This window comes from Haemorhous mexicanus, chromosome 10, assembly GCF_027477595.1.
Source record: "Haemorhous mexicanus isolate bHaeMex1 chromosome 10, bHaeMex1.pri, whole genome shotgun sequence".
In the NCBI taxonomy this organism is placed as follows: domain Eukaryota; kingdom Metazoa; phylum Chordata; class Aves; order Passeriformes; family Fringillidae; genus Haemorhous; species Haemorhous mexicanus.
This window is the reverse complement of record NC_082350.1, coordinates 12039881-12055044: the sequence shown is the minus strand read 5'-3', so window position 1 is coordinate 12055044 and position 15164 is coordinate 12039881. Positions and strand designations below refer to the sequence as shown.

General features: G+C 35.1%; 1 protein-coding gene across 7 annotated transcripts in view; it reads left to right on the top strand.

The window, feature by feature from the left end:
* XRN1 (5'-3' exoribonuclease 1) overlaps nt 1-15164 on the top strand; it is a 38545-nt gene that overhangs the window by 22631 nt on the left and 750 nt on the right. The window contains exons 29-44 of one of the 7 annotated variants that reach the window (XR_009487664.1): nt 581-713; nt 1840-1909; nt 2953-3178; nt 3827-3928; nt 4580-4675; nt 4903-5017; nt 5542-5606; nt 5992-6102; nt 6461-6586; nt 6936-7092; nt 7408-7583; nt 7790-7903; nt 7984-8101; nt 9156-9307; nt 13486-13653; nt 14753-14885. Coding sequence is in view for 5 of the 7 variants with exons in the window: in XM_059855364.1 (XP_059711347.1) it covers nt 581-713; nt 1840-1909; nt 2953-3178; nt 3827-3928; nt 4580-4675; nt 4903-5017; nt 5542-5606; nt 5992-6102; nt 6461-6586; nt 6936-7092; nt 7408-7583; nt 7790-7903; nt 7984-8101; nt 9156-9307; nt 9509-9799 (2052 nt within the window). In the remaining 2 variants the exon portion in view is untranslated. Of the gene's footprint in view, nt 1-580; nt 714-1839; nt 1910-2683; nt 2756-2952; nt 3179-3826; nt 3929-4579; nt 4676-4902; nt 5018-5541; nt 5607-5991; nt 6103-6460; nt 6587-6935; nt 7093-7407; nt 7584-7789; nt 7904-7983; nt 8102-9155; nt 9308-9508; nt 12544-13485; nt 13772-14752; nt 14886-15164 lie in introns of those variants that run through there. The other 6 variants (XR_009487663.1, XM_059855367.1, XM_059855366.1 and 3 more) reach the window with 6 other exon arrangements.

Genomic DNA, 15164 nt, shown 5'->3' with positions numbered 1-15164 from the left:
AAGAAAACATTTTGTTATGCCTTCTAGAAAATAATTTTGGAAACAGCAGTCTGTCTCTATAAGGAGAGACAGTTTTTTGTAACTACAAACTCCATTATGTCAGGCACTGACTTAAAGGTTTTTTCTACCTCCTGCCCTTTATACTTCTGCCGTTTTTACTGGCTCTATAATGAAGACAAAATAAAATGTGCATTCTGCTGTCTCTTGTCCCATGTTTTACTTTTTATTCAGTTCTTCACATAGGACCAGCTGTTCCTCTTGCCTATGTTACTGATACAGGCAGGTTACATGTGATGTTTTAGTTCTGTCTGAATTGATCCTCTTGATCAGCTAGTGTACAACACATTTTCAGGCAGAAGTAGTAGTGAGACTTGCAAGGGGAAAAAAAGAAAGTTTGCTTTGAATCTGGAGAGGGAAGGTTTTTATTCTCTGGGGGGTTTTTGGGGGGGTTTTTTCAAGGTTTTTTTTTTTCCCCCAGAAAGTTTACTTTATAGTGTGTCTCAAATATTGTTATAAATGCATTTTTATTGTAATTCTTATTGTTTTGCATACATTAACACAGTCTTTTGGTTATTGTCAGCCATTAGAACAGCAGAAGGGGGTTGTTCCAGATCGAGATGCAGAATACAGGCTGTTTGACCGTGTTGTCAATGTCAGAGAGAACTTTTCTGTTCCTGTTGGTTTACGAGGCACCATCATTGGAATTAAAGGAGGTAATATTTTCTTTGTGATTATAACTACATAACAGCTCAGCTAGTCCTATGAAAGCAGGATTCAGGATAATGTTTAATGTAATGGTTGTGAATGCACATATTTCTTGATATTAAGCATATGCAGCTCAAACCTGTTAATAACATATTTACTGTTTTGAAAAAAACCTGGTTTAATTTCATGTGTTACACAGCTGTTATTTGAAAAAGAAATTACTTATCCTATGGTCCTTCCTATGTGAATTAGAATTACTCTTCGTTTCTTCTTAATATGAAGAAGGCAGACCAGAAGTTACGGGAAAACATAGGCAAAGTTAAGTGGAGTAGACATAAAACCAAGTATTTTTATGTGAAATCCCAGCTGCTAGGAGATTAAAACCAAGTATTACCTTAATACTTACATCAAACATAAAGCTTTATCAAGTATGATTTGTCTTAAATTGTTTTACTTTGAATTTGTATTTTTATTCTGCAGTATTCCATTTCCATTAATTGGTATAGACTAATACCTTGTTTGACTAGAAGATTAACCATAAATCTATTTCAAGATGGATTTATTGAGCCCCACAGAGTGTAGCAGTTTGAGATCGAATATTACAAATGGTTTTCTGACCTGCCATTTCAGTAGCTGCTTTCTCATTCAGTTTGCATCTAACAGAATCTCGAAGAGACTAGTCTGGAGTGCAGTTTTTTAAAGAAATATTCTTTTCTCCATAGATCTTAAATACTACTATAATTTTGAAGGTGTGTTAGTCTATCATTATGCAAGAAGTTAATATTAAAGCTGTTCGTTTCTGACTGCCTGAATGTAGAAGTGGTTCACATCTCTTTTCTGCCAGTTTCTGACTAGTGTGGCATAGTGCTATAAACTGCAGTTCTGTAAATGCAGATGGGTAAGGTGTAATGCATGGTACATTACTGTTGAAACTATATCTTAAAGGGCAGCCATATGTGAGACCTTTAGAAGGATTTCCAAATTCCTGTTAATGAAATTACTCAGAAATTATTTGGGGGTATGTTGTTCATTTTTGGTCTTTTCATTATTTATTGTATAACTAGTATAGACACATATTTACAAAATATAGATGGACATAACTGTATAGGATGATGTTGTACTTTGTTTCTATAGCTACTAGAGAAACAGATGTGCTCTTTGAAGTCTTGTTTGATGAAGAATTCCTTGGAGGCCTCACTATAAGGTTTGTGTGGCGGAGTTCAGAGTCAATTCATTCTATTGGCTTAGATGGCATGGAATTGTTGGCTTTGGGTTGGTTGAGTATTTTTAATGCTTCTTCTTGAAACTTCGTTTCTTGGCAGTGTTGGTCAGTTTTTATTTCTTTTGTGTTTTTAGTTTGTCTTTGAGTAGTGATAATTTTTTGTGAACCGTGTTACATTGTGGAAAGGTTCTTTAGGCTTTTTTGGTGTATAAACTTCTGACTTGCAGAAAGCAAATATGAACCAGCAGAATAAGGCACTAGATCCAGATGTCTTTCTAAAAAAAATATGTAGAAAATAGGTTCTTACCAGTATGTATTCAACATGTAGATTAAAAACCAGGCAGAAGGCATCTGTTCCTCTGAAGGAGGGACTCTGAGCTCAATAGTTGATACTTAGACACTAAATTCCAACCATTAAGAACCTGAACTGTTTTTCAGGAGGTGGAGGGGCTTTTGTTTTTGTAAGTGTGATAACTCTTTTGTATTGAAGTAAACACCTAAACTTCTAAGTGCTCAGATATACCCAGCAGGCTTCATTTTTACTGTTCTTACCTAAGGTTTTAATGATGGAAGTTAGAGGAAATTCTTCCCTCCTACCTGCATTCAGCAATCATAGCCCTTGCATGTGCTGTAACAGATAATACTCAGTGTTCAGAAATGCTGCCTAACTTCCTTTTGTAATTCTGCTACTGAACCTGAAACTTCAGCTTTCATTTCTGAAAAATAAAAGAATATTGTTTTCTGGTTCTTTTACAGAAATATTTACTACAGAACTGTGCTATAACAATTCACTCATCTTAAAAATTTCTTTAAGCTCCGCACTGAAAGGTACAATATAAACTGAGAGTAGTGCTAATTACTGTTTGACAGCCAGAGGGCAAAGGGGAGCCATGGGTTTCAGGTTGTCTGCAATGCTACTAGATTTCAATATTGCATAGTTTTCAGCTTCTGTTGTTCAGACTTGAGTCATTGTCTTTTGGCAACAATTAAACTGCATGAAACAACTGTGGAATTCTTTTCTCAAGGTGCTCACCTGCCAGAGGTTATCGCCTGCCCTCAAGTGCCTTAATTAACCTTTCTCATGGTAGTCGGTCAGAAATGGGAAATCAAAAGCTGATGGCCATAGTTAAACCTCAGCCAGCAGTGAATAACTACAACTCATATGCATCTGATCTGTCATCTGTATGCTCACAAAAAGTGCATCTGGGAGGCCTCAACCATTCTCCTCGCTCCCTTTTTGTTCCTACTCAAGTAAGACTTTTCTCGCATTTCTACAAAAATGTTTTTCCCTAGAATCTGAAATATCTTCATGGTTATCTTCAAACCAATTTTAGTTTTTTTGTCAATATATTACAAGTAGAATAATTTTTATGCTGGAGAAGTGAATTAATCTAATAAGGAAAAGGACTAAAATTACCTTATTGACAGTGGTTTTGCTCTGAGTAACTCCAGTTGCTTTTCTGAGAGACAGATACTTAATTCAGAGCAGTGACACACTATTTGGTGTCAAATAGTGTGTTTGGACAGAGATGCAATTGTTTCCTTAAAGCTTTGATCCAGTTAGTGCTTCCTTATAGGCTGTTTTTCCATACATAGAAAGGGAAGACATGATTTTCCTATCAGTTTTGCTTCTTGGTTATAATTTACTTTGAAACTACAATTAAGGAGGAAAAATTACAAGTTTTGAATTGACTTTCTTGGTGGTTAATGATACTTTATTTTTTTAACAAAAGGCTTCTTTAAACTTGCCTTAATTAGTAACTTCATGTTGCTGAAGGTGTGTTTGAAAACAGTTATCACATGTTTTTTGAGTCTATACAAGAAAAACTACTTTCCAAAAGAAAATGTAGGACAATGAAACACTTCTGATGTTTTTTTTTTTCACTCTCAATGATTTAGCAACTGAATGGAAGACAGCATTACAATCTCAGGGCTGAAAATCAGGGCATCTCTAACTCACCCCAGAAAGGATCATTTCTGAGTGGCAATCAGAAAAATAAAGTGAGTGTTCGGATTCATTTAGTATCGGACCCAAATGTCTCTGTTTTGGCCCTCTGTTCAGGGTGGGTGTCATTTTCTCATGATTAATAAATTGCTTTGTTTTAGTACATCAGATGTTGTAGTTCAGATACAGACTGGAGCAGAAATGCTCTCAGTTCTCGATTAAATATAATATCTCCTGTGTTATCCCTGTTTAGATATTAGATTTTTTTAAAGTGTTTGTTCCATAGCTGGGCCTCAGTTCTGCAGTAGCACACCTGTAATGTAATGAAGTAATTGAACCTGGCTGTCTAGGCCTTACAAAATAAATCATAAATAATACAATCTAAGAATACTCCCAGTATGAAAGCATGCTTTTGAAACCATTCTGAGCTGTTGCCTGAGTTTCATTGTACTTAATCATCAAACTAACCTCATTTCTCTTTAGTAGTGATCCTTAGTAAAAATTGTAACTGCAATCCACTACCACAGCTTCTTTCATAATTAATTACCTGAAACTTGTACTAGTTCAGTACGAAAATATCTGTCATCTGAGGACTGTTAAACTTGAACCTTACAATTTCCAGAATGTCTTGGTATATACTTTGCTGTTCAAAAGTTGAATTTATCGCTGCTGAGTTTATCCGGGGTCTTGTTTTTTTATTTTGTTAGGCACAGAATAAGCAAGATGATGAATTCTGCAGCATATGGCAATCATTGCAGAGTTCTGGGAAGCCTCATCACATTCAACAAAACATGCATGAGAAGGTTTGTATAGAAACTTTTAACAGATCTCTGCTTTCAAAATATGAAGGTACTTAATTTCATACATTGGTTCATTGTATCAGAAAACTTCATGTTACAAATAAATCCTCTGGATGGAAGTGGTGTTACATGGAGTATGCATAGCTCTGGAAAGGTGTCATCATAGGGCACTACTATGTAAATAACACATACCCAGTTGTCTGGTTAAGCTTTGATGTTTGAAACCCTAGGGTGCAGTTCTACCTCAGGAAATCAAGCTGGGAACTGGCCATCAGTTTTATAAGCCAGGCTTCAATGACGGCAGCTTTAAATGTCAACAAAGAAAACAGGAGCCTTATAAAAAATGTAAGTACTATTATTAGAAACCTTGTTTAGGGGAACTACTTGCTTAATCTGACCTTCATTGAAATGTCTGAAGAGCTTTTTGGTTTTTTGTAGTTACTGACAAGAAATAATTATTTTAGTTTTATAAACAATACTTTGCACTTGTTATTGTCAAATAATGTCCCTGGTGTGTATATCAGATTGTTGCACACATAATCCCAAACCTTTTAGGTAAGTTGTTCTTTGTTCTGTTGACTTGCCACCCATCTAATATAAAAACCAAACAAAAAAAATACGTGTCTTTGAAAATCTGCTTGTGATCATATTTGTAGAATAGAAAATTAGATATATCATTGAATGTACTTCATTTTATTTTATCCTAGAAGAAAAGCATACACCAAATGACCTGTGAAGCAAAAGTTAAACACTTGATAAAAACATTCATAATGATGCAACTCTGTATATTTGTATGGAGTTACTAATTGTTCTGAGTCTTGACTATTACTGTTTTTAAGAGCATTTCAAAGTAATGCATTCTTTTGTAGTTAAAGAAGATTCCAAAACTACAAGAGGTGAAAGTCAGCCACATAATAAAATGTCAAACCAACAGGTAATTTTGTCTGTACTGAGTTAATCTAATCTTTTCATTTTACTCATGATGTGATTTATCATGTTACAGATTTGTCTGTAACTGTCATCTTAGTTGATTCTTTTAGTCAGCAAATTTATTTTTGAGATATTCTTTTCATTAGAAGTTTATAGACAGAATATGAGAGAGAGATCATAAAATATATGATGATACCAAACAACTTTACTATTCCTTTTAGATTCTAAAAGCTATGATGTAATGGGAAAACATAAATGCCAGGTGTTCAATAAGCTGAAATCCTCTAAGAATATTACCTTGTGAAAGCTCTTTGCAGATGCGTTTCTAATATGGTTGTGTTATAATGAGTAATAGAGTATTCAGTAATAATGGCTGCAATTTACTTCAGAATTTTGCAGGTGTGAATAAGTACAATGTCAAACTTTTGAAGAGGAATGGAAGTCCCAACACGCCTTTAATTCAGAAGGCTGCAGTCGATGGTCCCTGCACAGGGGCGAAGGTAGGATCTAAGGAGTTGACTGTCTTGTGCTCTTTGAGTAACTTCAGTTTCCAGTCCATTTTGTTCCAATTGTTCCTGGTTACTTGTGTGCAAATTCATGTTTGAAAAATACAACAAACGTGTGTAACTTTAATTGTTCTTTAAATCAGTTCTATCAATTTTAATGTGCAGAACTTGATGCAGTCTGTGGATATCTGTTCACACTCTGAACAGACATGACTGTGACCTGCCCAACCTAAGAGAGGAAAAATCTGAATGAGAATAAAATGATATTCAAATCAAATTGATATACCCTTCCTCTTGCATCTGCTTGTAAATACACTTAGTTGATGTACCTTTTTTTCTTCTTTAATTTAAGAAGGACAATGAACTGGAAAGGCTTCTAGCTTCTTTGAAAATTTCCAAAGAAAATGAAGTGCAGACTTATTCCAAGGAAGCAAGAGCTACAAATGAGGAACATCTGTCACCACAGTCATTTGCTATGGTCTGTATACTGCAGAAATCATTACATTGCAGTTTAGCATCTGCTGTCTTAGCATCAGTGCTTCTATTTAAAGAATCTCCATGAAACCTCATACTGCTTTTTAAAATGTATTAATGATTTTTAATTAGCTACTCTCAAAGAAAATTAGCGAACACCTTTGTTTTTGCTAGGATGCTGTTACCTTTGATAAATTATAACTGATTGGAAAATAAAAAGTTACCTTTGATAAAATATAACTGATTGGAAAATAAAAAGTCAGATTTTGTTGCCAATTATGATAATCAGTGTTAAGAAGGTCATGTTGTCTGGATGCCAGCATGTTCCTGAGTGGTTTATTTTATTTTTAAAGAAAGGAACACAGATGCTGAAAGAGATTTTGAAGATAGATGGCTCAGATCTGCAAACGAAGAATGAAGTGAAATCACAAGTTAATGATGTTCCTGCTCCCTCTAGCAGACAGGATTGCCATGGAGCTGCTGTGCAATACAGACCAACAAAAAAAATGGGTATGTGTAACCATCAGCTCATAATTCAGAGCTTCACCTTGTAATGACATTTTAGAACACAGTTTCAGCAGGGTACTGTTTATCAAAATATAGTAATAAAATTTCAATTTTTTTTTTAGTTCTGCTTCTGTATTTGGATCTGAAATTCTCTTCAGCTATAGTCTCTTGGTTTTTGTTAAACAGTATGAAAATACCAGGGAAAAATAAAATAAGCCTTTGTTGGTTTTTTTTTTTTTTTTTTGCTAATAACCAAGTTGCCATTCTTTTAGTGAAGGAAATAATTGTAATACAGCTTTTTTTTTTCCTTTTTGTCAGCTGCTTATATGAACAAGCATAGCCCTGGAGGCCCCCAGAACACACCAGCAGTAGAAACTGGAGGTCACCCTTTCACTTGTCCACAGCCTGCACTGTCTACTGTTTCTGAGCTCTCTCGTATTTGTTCTCTTCTTGGAATGTCGCAACCAGATTTCTCTTTCCTAAAAACACCACAGGTAAAATGTTTTTTCTGAAAAAGTACAAGTTCTCAGTTTTCTATCAACTGTTCTGTATTACATATTTGGACTGACCTCTGAAATCTATCTGAAAATAGACCTTAGCTCCCTTTGTTGCCTTTTTTTAAAACAAACAAATCTCTGTTCCCATCTCACAGTTTGTTAACAATACAAATTGCCTTGAAAATCTTCTCTCTTTTTTCTAGACCATGACAGTTTGCCACATAAAGCTGTCAAATGGCTTGTTGGTTCACGGCCCGCAGTGTCATTCCGAGGCTGAAGCGAAGGAGAAAGCTGCGCTTTTTGCTTTACAGCGCTTGGTGAGGATGTGAAACATCTCTTCAAATCTCTGTGTCTGTGCACTGCATCTGTTGGTAAACCTCTGTTTCCTTCTTCATAGGGTTCTATAGGAGTAAACTTTTCTTCGCCTCCACCTCCAGCAGTGTTTCCAAATTACCAGCCACTAGGAGTTCCTGTACCACCTGGATCAATTCCTCCAGTATTTGCACAGCCCCCTGGTAGGTGTTTGACTAGAACACATTTCAAATAATACCACCATATCCTATAATTATGGTGGTTCTTTATATGCAAATGAATGATTTCCAGAAAGTCCCATTTTCTGGTCTTCATATGTACTTGTATGTCTGAACAGTTTTGAAAACAGTTCATTATCCTCTTTGCATCAATGTGCAGATTAATTCAGTATGAAGACTCATCTCTTTTAATGATTTCTTTTCCTCAAGAATGTATGATCTATTCAGTCTTAGGTGCTTTTTCCATTTTTTTTCCTTCAAAACAACAGTAATTACTTGAAAGCAGATAGTCCCAGTCCAGAATTTGTAAGAAATAGCCTCCTGGATTTTTTACATGGATTTTTCCCCCCATGCCATATAGTTAATATTTCTCCATGCAATACTGTTTTTATCCATCTATTACCAACTTTCACTGAAGTGCTGCATCGCAGTCCTCTTGTACACTGCCAAATGTGAGCATGGTAAGTAACCCCCCAAAAATTGCTAAAAGTCCCATTGCTGTTGTTTTGTATTCTGGCTCCCAGCTGATTTGTATTTTACTGAAGTTCCCACCACACCTAGGAATTAATGAGTCAGCACTGCTGTAGCATCCTAGAAACTCATACAGCAGCTGCTACATCTCTTTTCCATAGGGTTTCTCTGTTGTTGCTGTGTTCCATAATGACAGCCTAAACTTGCAGCTTTCTGCTAATACAGTTGGCTGAGCTGAGGATGTGGAGATCCTGCAATATGTGCGCTCTGGAATGCAGATACCATGACTTTAGTGCTCTTAATTGTGTTGTCATCTAGGTGTAGTTCTGTTTGTTTGGGGGCTTTTGATAATAAATAAATAAATTCTTAGCTATTTTGAAGTAAATATGAAGCATATGAGGCTTTGCTGGAAAGATAAACAACATGCAGTCAGCTGTAGTTGGAGTAGTCCTGGGCTCTTGGCAAGTTTGGTGGTTTTTTTTTTTTGGTTTTTTTTTTTTTTTGTTTTTTTTTTTTGTTTTTGTTTTTGTTTTTAAGAAAGAGAGATAAAAGTTTCTTATTTTCATAGCTAATATGATGCCTCCATCATCTCACATGTTTGGTCCAGTATCCTGGAGTACTCCAGTGCCTAAGCATTATTATCCTGGCACCTATCCAGGAAATGTGTCTCTTGCAGGAACTATACCAGTCGGTTCTCACAACCAGTTTATACCTCTGCAGGTAAGAGCAGCAGGTTTGTCTTAATATTGTATTTTTGTAAAAAAATGTGACTACAAGATTAATACAACAACACCCCCATTGTGAAGTAGAATTTAGTATTAGAAAATTATTGTTAAGATATGTATGCATGTTTTCTGAAAGTGGAATATTTGCAGTTTTTTGAGAATGCATTCTGTTAAATAATATTTATTTAATTTAAAGGTAACTAAAAAAAGGGCTGCTAGCAAGAAAAACTTTGAACTCAAGGAGTTTCAGAGTTCCCCTCAAGCTGCACCACTAAAGAATGAACAGCCAATGTCTTCTGACCACATTCAGCAAGATAGTTCTTCAGCTTCTTTAAAATCTCCTCAAGCTGCTCAGTCCACTGTTTCATTTCAAGACAATGTGGCTACTCCAAGTGTTCCTCATAACAAATCAACACCAAACACTTCCAGCAAGCGAAAGCCAAGAAAACTGGCTGTCAATTTTGGCGCACCAAAATCTTCAGAATAAATCTGGTAGCTAGGTGTATTTTATTTAACTCTTTCCCCACTGTTATGTTTTATCATTTAAAAAAATCAGAAATCTCTATTAAAAAGACCAGCCACTTTAAGTATAATATAGAAGGAAATACATTTTATTTGCTACGTTATTTTCAGGTTGTCATTAAAACCATAAAAATTATGTTAAAAATTTGTTTTATTTTCACTTAAATTAGCAAAAGCCAGGAAATACTGAGTTAAGGTTGCCATGCCATCCCTTGTGCCTAGGTTTCTAAACAGTGGCTTACAGACAATATCGGGTAAGCAGCAATAACAGTGGCAACCTTAACTCAGGTTTAACTCATGTGCTTTTTGGGAGGGATGTGGAACAGTAATAAGTTGGGCATCTAACAGTGTTTAGCATGGCATTTTGTACTCTAGCTTGATTTTAAGTAGTGTAATAAGATAGAAAGTAAAAATTATTTAACTGCGGTTTTTATATTGGCACTCCAGGTCCTTCTGAGTTGAATCAGTGTAACTAAAAGCTGACTACAAAGAAACTGCCAAATCCACTCTAAGTAGGAACTGCTGGGTTTTGTACTAGAGGGCAACAGCTTTACAGCTTTCAGAACATAGGTGTTATTGTGTGTCTGGTATTGGAGTGGCAAAAACTGGTTGCTCTTGCACAATCTGTTCCAGGAGATTAATTTTATAGGATGTATTGAATAAAAAAAATTATATTTGCAAAGTAGGGATTCCTTTGGTAAAGTACATTTAACTTTTTTTTAATATACCAATTTCATTGTTTTCTAATGATAAAATAACAAAGTTATCTAATACAGATGTGCATAGCCTCCTAGATGCTTGTGATAGCCTGATTTTTTTCCTAAACTGCAAAAATGGCCAGACAAAAAGAAACCCATTTTGCTGAATGGCTGTCAAAGTTATGTTTACTTAGAGTCCATTTCTTCCTCTAATAGTCTGTGCCCTGAACCCTTTCCTATAGTAGATTATTTTTTGTTACTAATGACTTTTAATATTTATTTTTTTAGTTTTGTGAGAGAATTTCTGTGTTGCAAAATTAAATTATGAGGAAGTGTTGCTATTGGTTCCATAAGAATATTCAGACAGAAAGCTGACTTGAAGTTTTGGACAGAACTATGGAATTCTTTGTTCATATAGGAAAAAAAAGAAGGCTCAGAGGTACTTGTAGCCTTTTTAACCCACATATACCAGTCTTATGCACATTAATATAAAATCTTTAGTCTTAAGAAAAAATTTGAAACCTCTGTTGGTGCGGCTTACTGGCATCAATTAAATTTCATTTTTCATCTGTTCTAGAAAAAGAAGTATTTTTTCTCTAAGGCCCAGGAACCAGAAATAAAAGCAAACTTGAGTGATTTATTTTGTTGCTTCTGAGCAGGTTTCATTCTGGGTCTGCAAGTCCCTAGACTTTCTTTCATTTGTATTTTTTTGCCTCTATTTCTTGGTGTAGTATGAAGTTTCACATTATTACTGTGTTAGTGTTTTTTAATTTTCTTCTCTCCAAAACAGTTGTTGGGTCAGTACTATTTGTAGAATAGCAGCAAGCCCTATAAGAAGGATCACAGAGATAAAAACAAGGTTAAGAAATTTTATTTTACTTAGCATCACAAAACTTGTGGAATAGTCTACATCTAGTCAGAGATCTCATTGATTTTGTTGTTGTCTTTATAGTAATCTAATCTCAAGAGGTTCAAAGCCATATTCTGTAAAGGGAAAGTTGTATATGTTGGTTTGTTTTTTTTTTTCTCATTAGCACCATGAGACTGATAGGATGCTGCCATGCCAATATTTTACAAGTGGTTATGTGACATTTAATTGGTCCACTGTATCTATCTGAATGATCTGATCATAAGAGAAAATACCTATTTGAAATTTTCCGTGACAGAGATGAGGCTGTGTTAGACTCTGCATCACAGAATTTTGATGTGTCTGCACAGCAAGTTTATGCAGATTTTTGAGAAACAAAGTTGTGGAGGACGCTGTACTCTTATGTACCAGTGAACACAGCAATTTTTTATTAATTATTCTACTTCAGACTAAGATTTCTGCTCCCTCTTCAAGTGGAATTGCTATTTATAGTATATTTAGGTGGTTAAACCTTTTATTCTGTAACTGCTGCATATTGTATTAGTCCCTGATTTTTAGTTTTTCTATTCTATGAAAGTGACTGCCTGGTGCCCAGTTAATTACAGTTTTACATGTCCTGGTAGATGTGACATCTGCACTGATCATTGCCATGTCCCCTTTGATTTCATTATTATATTTTAACGAGGTCATAATGTTTAGCTCATACAGATATAAATTTAGGCATTTCTTTTTCTCATAGATATAAAGTATTTTCTAAGCACTGGAGTTTTTCATTAGATCTTATACAGAGCAGTATTTTACTAAAAATCCAAAAGGGAAGACTTTTATGTGCGCATTTTTGTAGTTTCTGATTTTTTTAAAATAACTTTTCATTGTTTATCTGCCAAGTGAAATGTTTTAAATTTGCATATGAATGGATACAGAATGTATTTTTTGTGCTGTTTAGTGTTAAGTGTGCATTTGCAGATTTTTAGCATGTAGTTGCACAAAGACTGTGCAAAGATATTTTGGAATATGAATATATGCTACACTGAAGGAAAAACATTCATAAAACTTAAATGCTATATAGAACTCTAATGAAATAGAGTAATTTTATAAACTGTCTGTGTCTGCTTGGATTAAATATTGAAACAAGAAACATTACCTATTTTCACTGTTTTATTTCCAAATACTCCATGGGAACTTTTGTATGCTCCAACCCAGAAGTTTACAATATGACTTAAATCTCGTGAAACTCAGTTTCTCTGATCTTGGAAGCAGGACTTGCCCTCCTGACTGTTTCTTGATGGCTTTCAACTGTAACTGTGATCAAAATACCAAGATATTTTTCCAAAAGGCTGTTGGTCACCTTGCAATTAAAAGCATTTAACAGGACACTGATCTTCCAAAAATTTTTTGGCCTTGTCACCAATTAGATTAAAAAAACCCAACCCCATAGAAAAGTCATTCTTTTCCAGTAAGTTCAGCCCTAGTGATTTTTAACAAGGTGGAAAACCAGCTGGTGACTGAGAAGCAGAATGTTAATGTCTTTCTTACACATTTTAGTGTGAATCAGCTTGTTTAAAGCAATCAACAAAAAGATTGGAGTATACTCTTAGCATGACCAGCTGCTGCAACTTTATGGAAGTGTGTATGCAACTTGGTGATTCTGTACAGAACAAGTCTGGTTGGTGTAAACACTCAGGTCATATTGCTCAACTTAAAGACACCAAGATAAAATCTTGCATTTTATAAACTGTCTTCAAGTGATTAGTCAATGAAGTCTTAACTGCTGTTACCCTGCATGGTGAGTTCTGCATCTCAATATGTAGCACTAAAGAAAATTCAAGCAACTTAAATGAAGGGATAACTTGAAAATATTATCAGTTATTGCAGAGTAAATCTTGCATGGATGCTCCCATTCAAAAATTACAGGACTTTTGTTCAATTTAATTGAGTTGATCTGAACTACTATATAGATGACCCCTGAGGGTGAGGAATCTCAAAGAAGTAATTGGTACTTAAAATAAGGATGTTTTTAATTCTATTTGCAATGTGATCTCCTTATGTGTTCCATAATCAGCCTTCCTTACTACTGAGAGACAGTTATGTTCTTCTCTTTCTGTATCTGGAAAGGGGACACAGTGACATCAAGGGCATAAGGGCAGTCTGAATACACACTCTTGGCCAAAAGAATTCAAATTCAGGTGCATGAGGACCCTTGAATATTGAGACTGTAACTGATAAATGTTTTGAAGAATCTGATATCATGAGGTAAGTGGCTGTTCTTTATTAAAAGAATCCATGGTTCCAACATGCTGTCAATTTTTAAGTGGGTGTTTACTCTTATTTTTCTATAATTTACAAATTTCCTGTTTTATTTCTGCTTTGAAATACATTACAAATCAAAGGAATGGTCACAATGCCATCAAGTGCATATAGTAAACCTGATTCCTATTATTTGAAAGTACAGAAAAAGCGTTTTTCATTAAAACTTTTTTTTCTGGTAAAACTTGGTCAATAAAACATCAGTGCATTGGCAGTGATTTATGAAAGTTGATAATCACACTTAGTCCTGTATTTTTTGTAATTGCAGTTATTTTTAATGGCTAGGTCTTACTGAAACAATAGTTCTTAAGTGCTTTTTAATCCCTTTAGCTTCTAGTATATCCATTCTCCTGTTCTAGTTAAGCTTCATTGATAGCCATTTTTCTGACTTTTTAATAATTTTCCATTAATTTCTAGACTTGAAATAAATGTTCTTTTAAAGAGCTATTCAGCTCTGAATTTTCTATTTACACAGGACCATCAGATCTATGTACATATACACACACACACATATATATATACACACACAGGAACTCAATCACTCATTTTCTTAAAATTATTTAGAGTTATGTCATTTTCAGTCCACACAATAATTCCTTAAGAGACATCCAGAGGATGATGTACACTATCCTGTTAATACACATTGCTCTTCTTCAAATGCAGATATTCCTTAGGCCGAGTAAAAATAATGGGTAAATAATGAAACATTAACAGAGTAAGTACACCAGTTTTCACTTCACTTGCTTTGGCAGATAAATTCTTGGCTTACAGCTTTATTGCCCTAAAGTCCACCTCATTTCCTGTCAGAGTTTACTTGTGTTGCAGAGCTGGCAGAAAGGAAGGACCACTTGTGCCTGAGGCACAGTGCAAATCCTCATTCATGTGGGCACAGATTTGATGTGCAATCCTCTAGTGATAATCCTGGATTAACCAGTCTCTTATTACTTGCTCCCTCTGGGTCATGCCAAACTGTGTTGCCACATTATGGACCTTATCAAGGAATTAATCTGATTGGCACTGTCTTGTGTGTTATTTTTCATAATAGTTCATCATGGAGCCCCAAGAACAGCTGGGTTGGTACAGTTTGTAGTGTGAGTGTGGGATGATTTAGCAAGAATGGAACTCTTTAAGAAACATCCCATGACTGTCTAAAGCTCAAATTACCCACAAATCTAACATTATTCATCAAGTGATGTCATTGCATGTGGTTCTGTGTGACTTCGAGGAGAGTGGTAACTTCTGCAGGACTACAGGAGGAACTGATGAGAAAGGGTCATACGGTGAATTATTGCAATAACATCTGCATAAAGATGATAATTTTCATTTTGGTCCGTCTGTTTAAGTTTTTAGGTGAGTCTTAATGAATGATGGATGTGGGCTGCACCAGGCAATGGAGCAAGAGAAATTAGTGGGCTCTTTCTTGTTTATGTGCCAACTGACAAAGGGCCCCCACATCA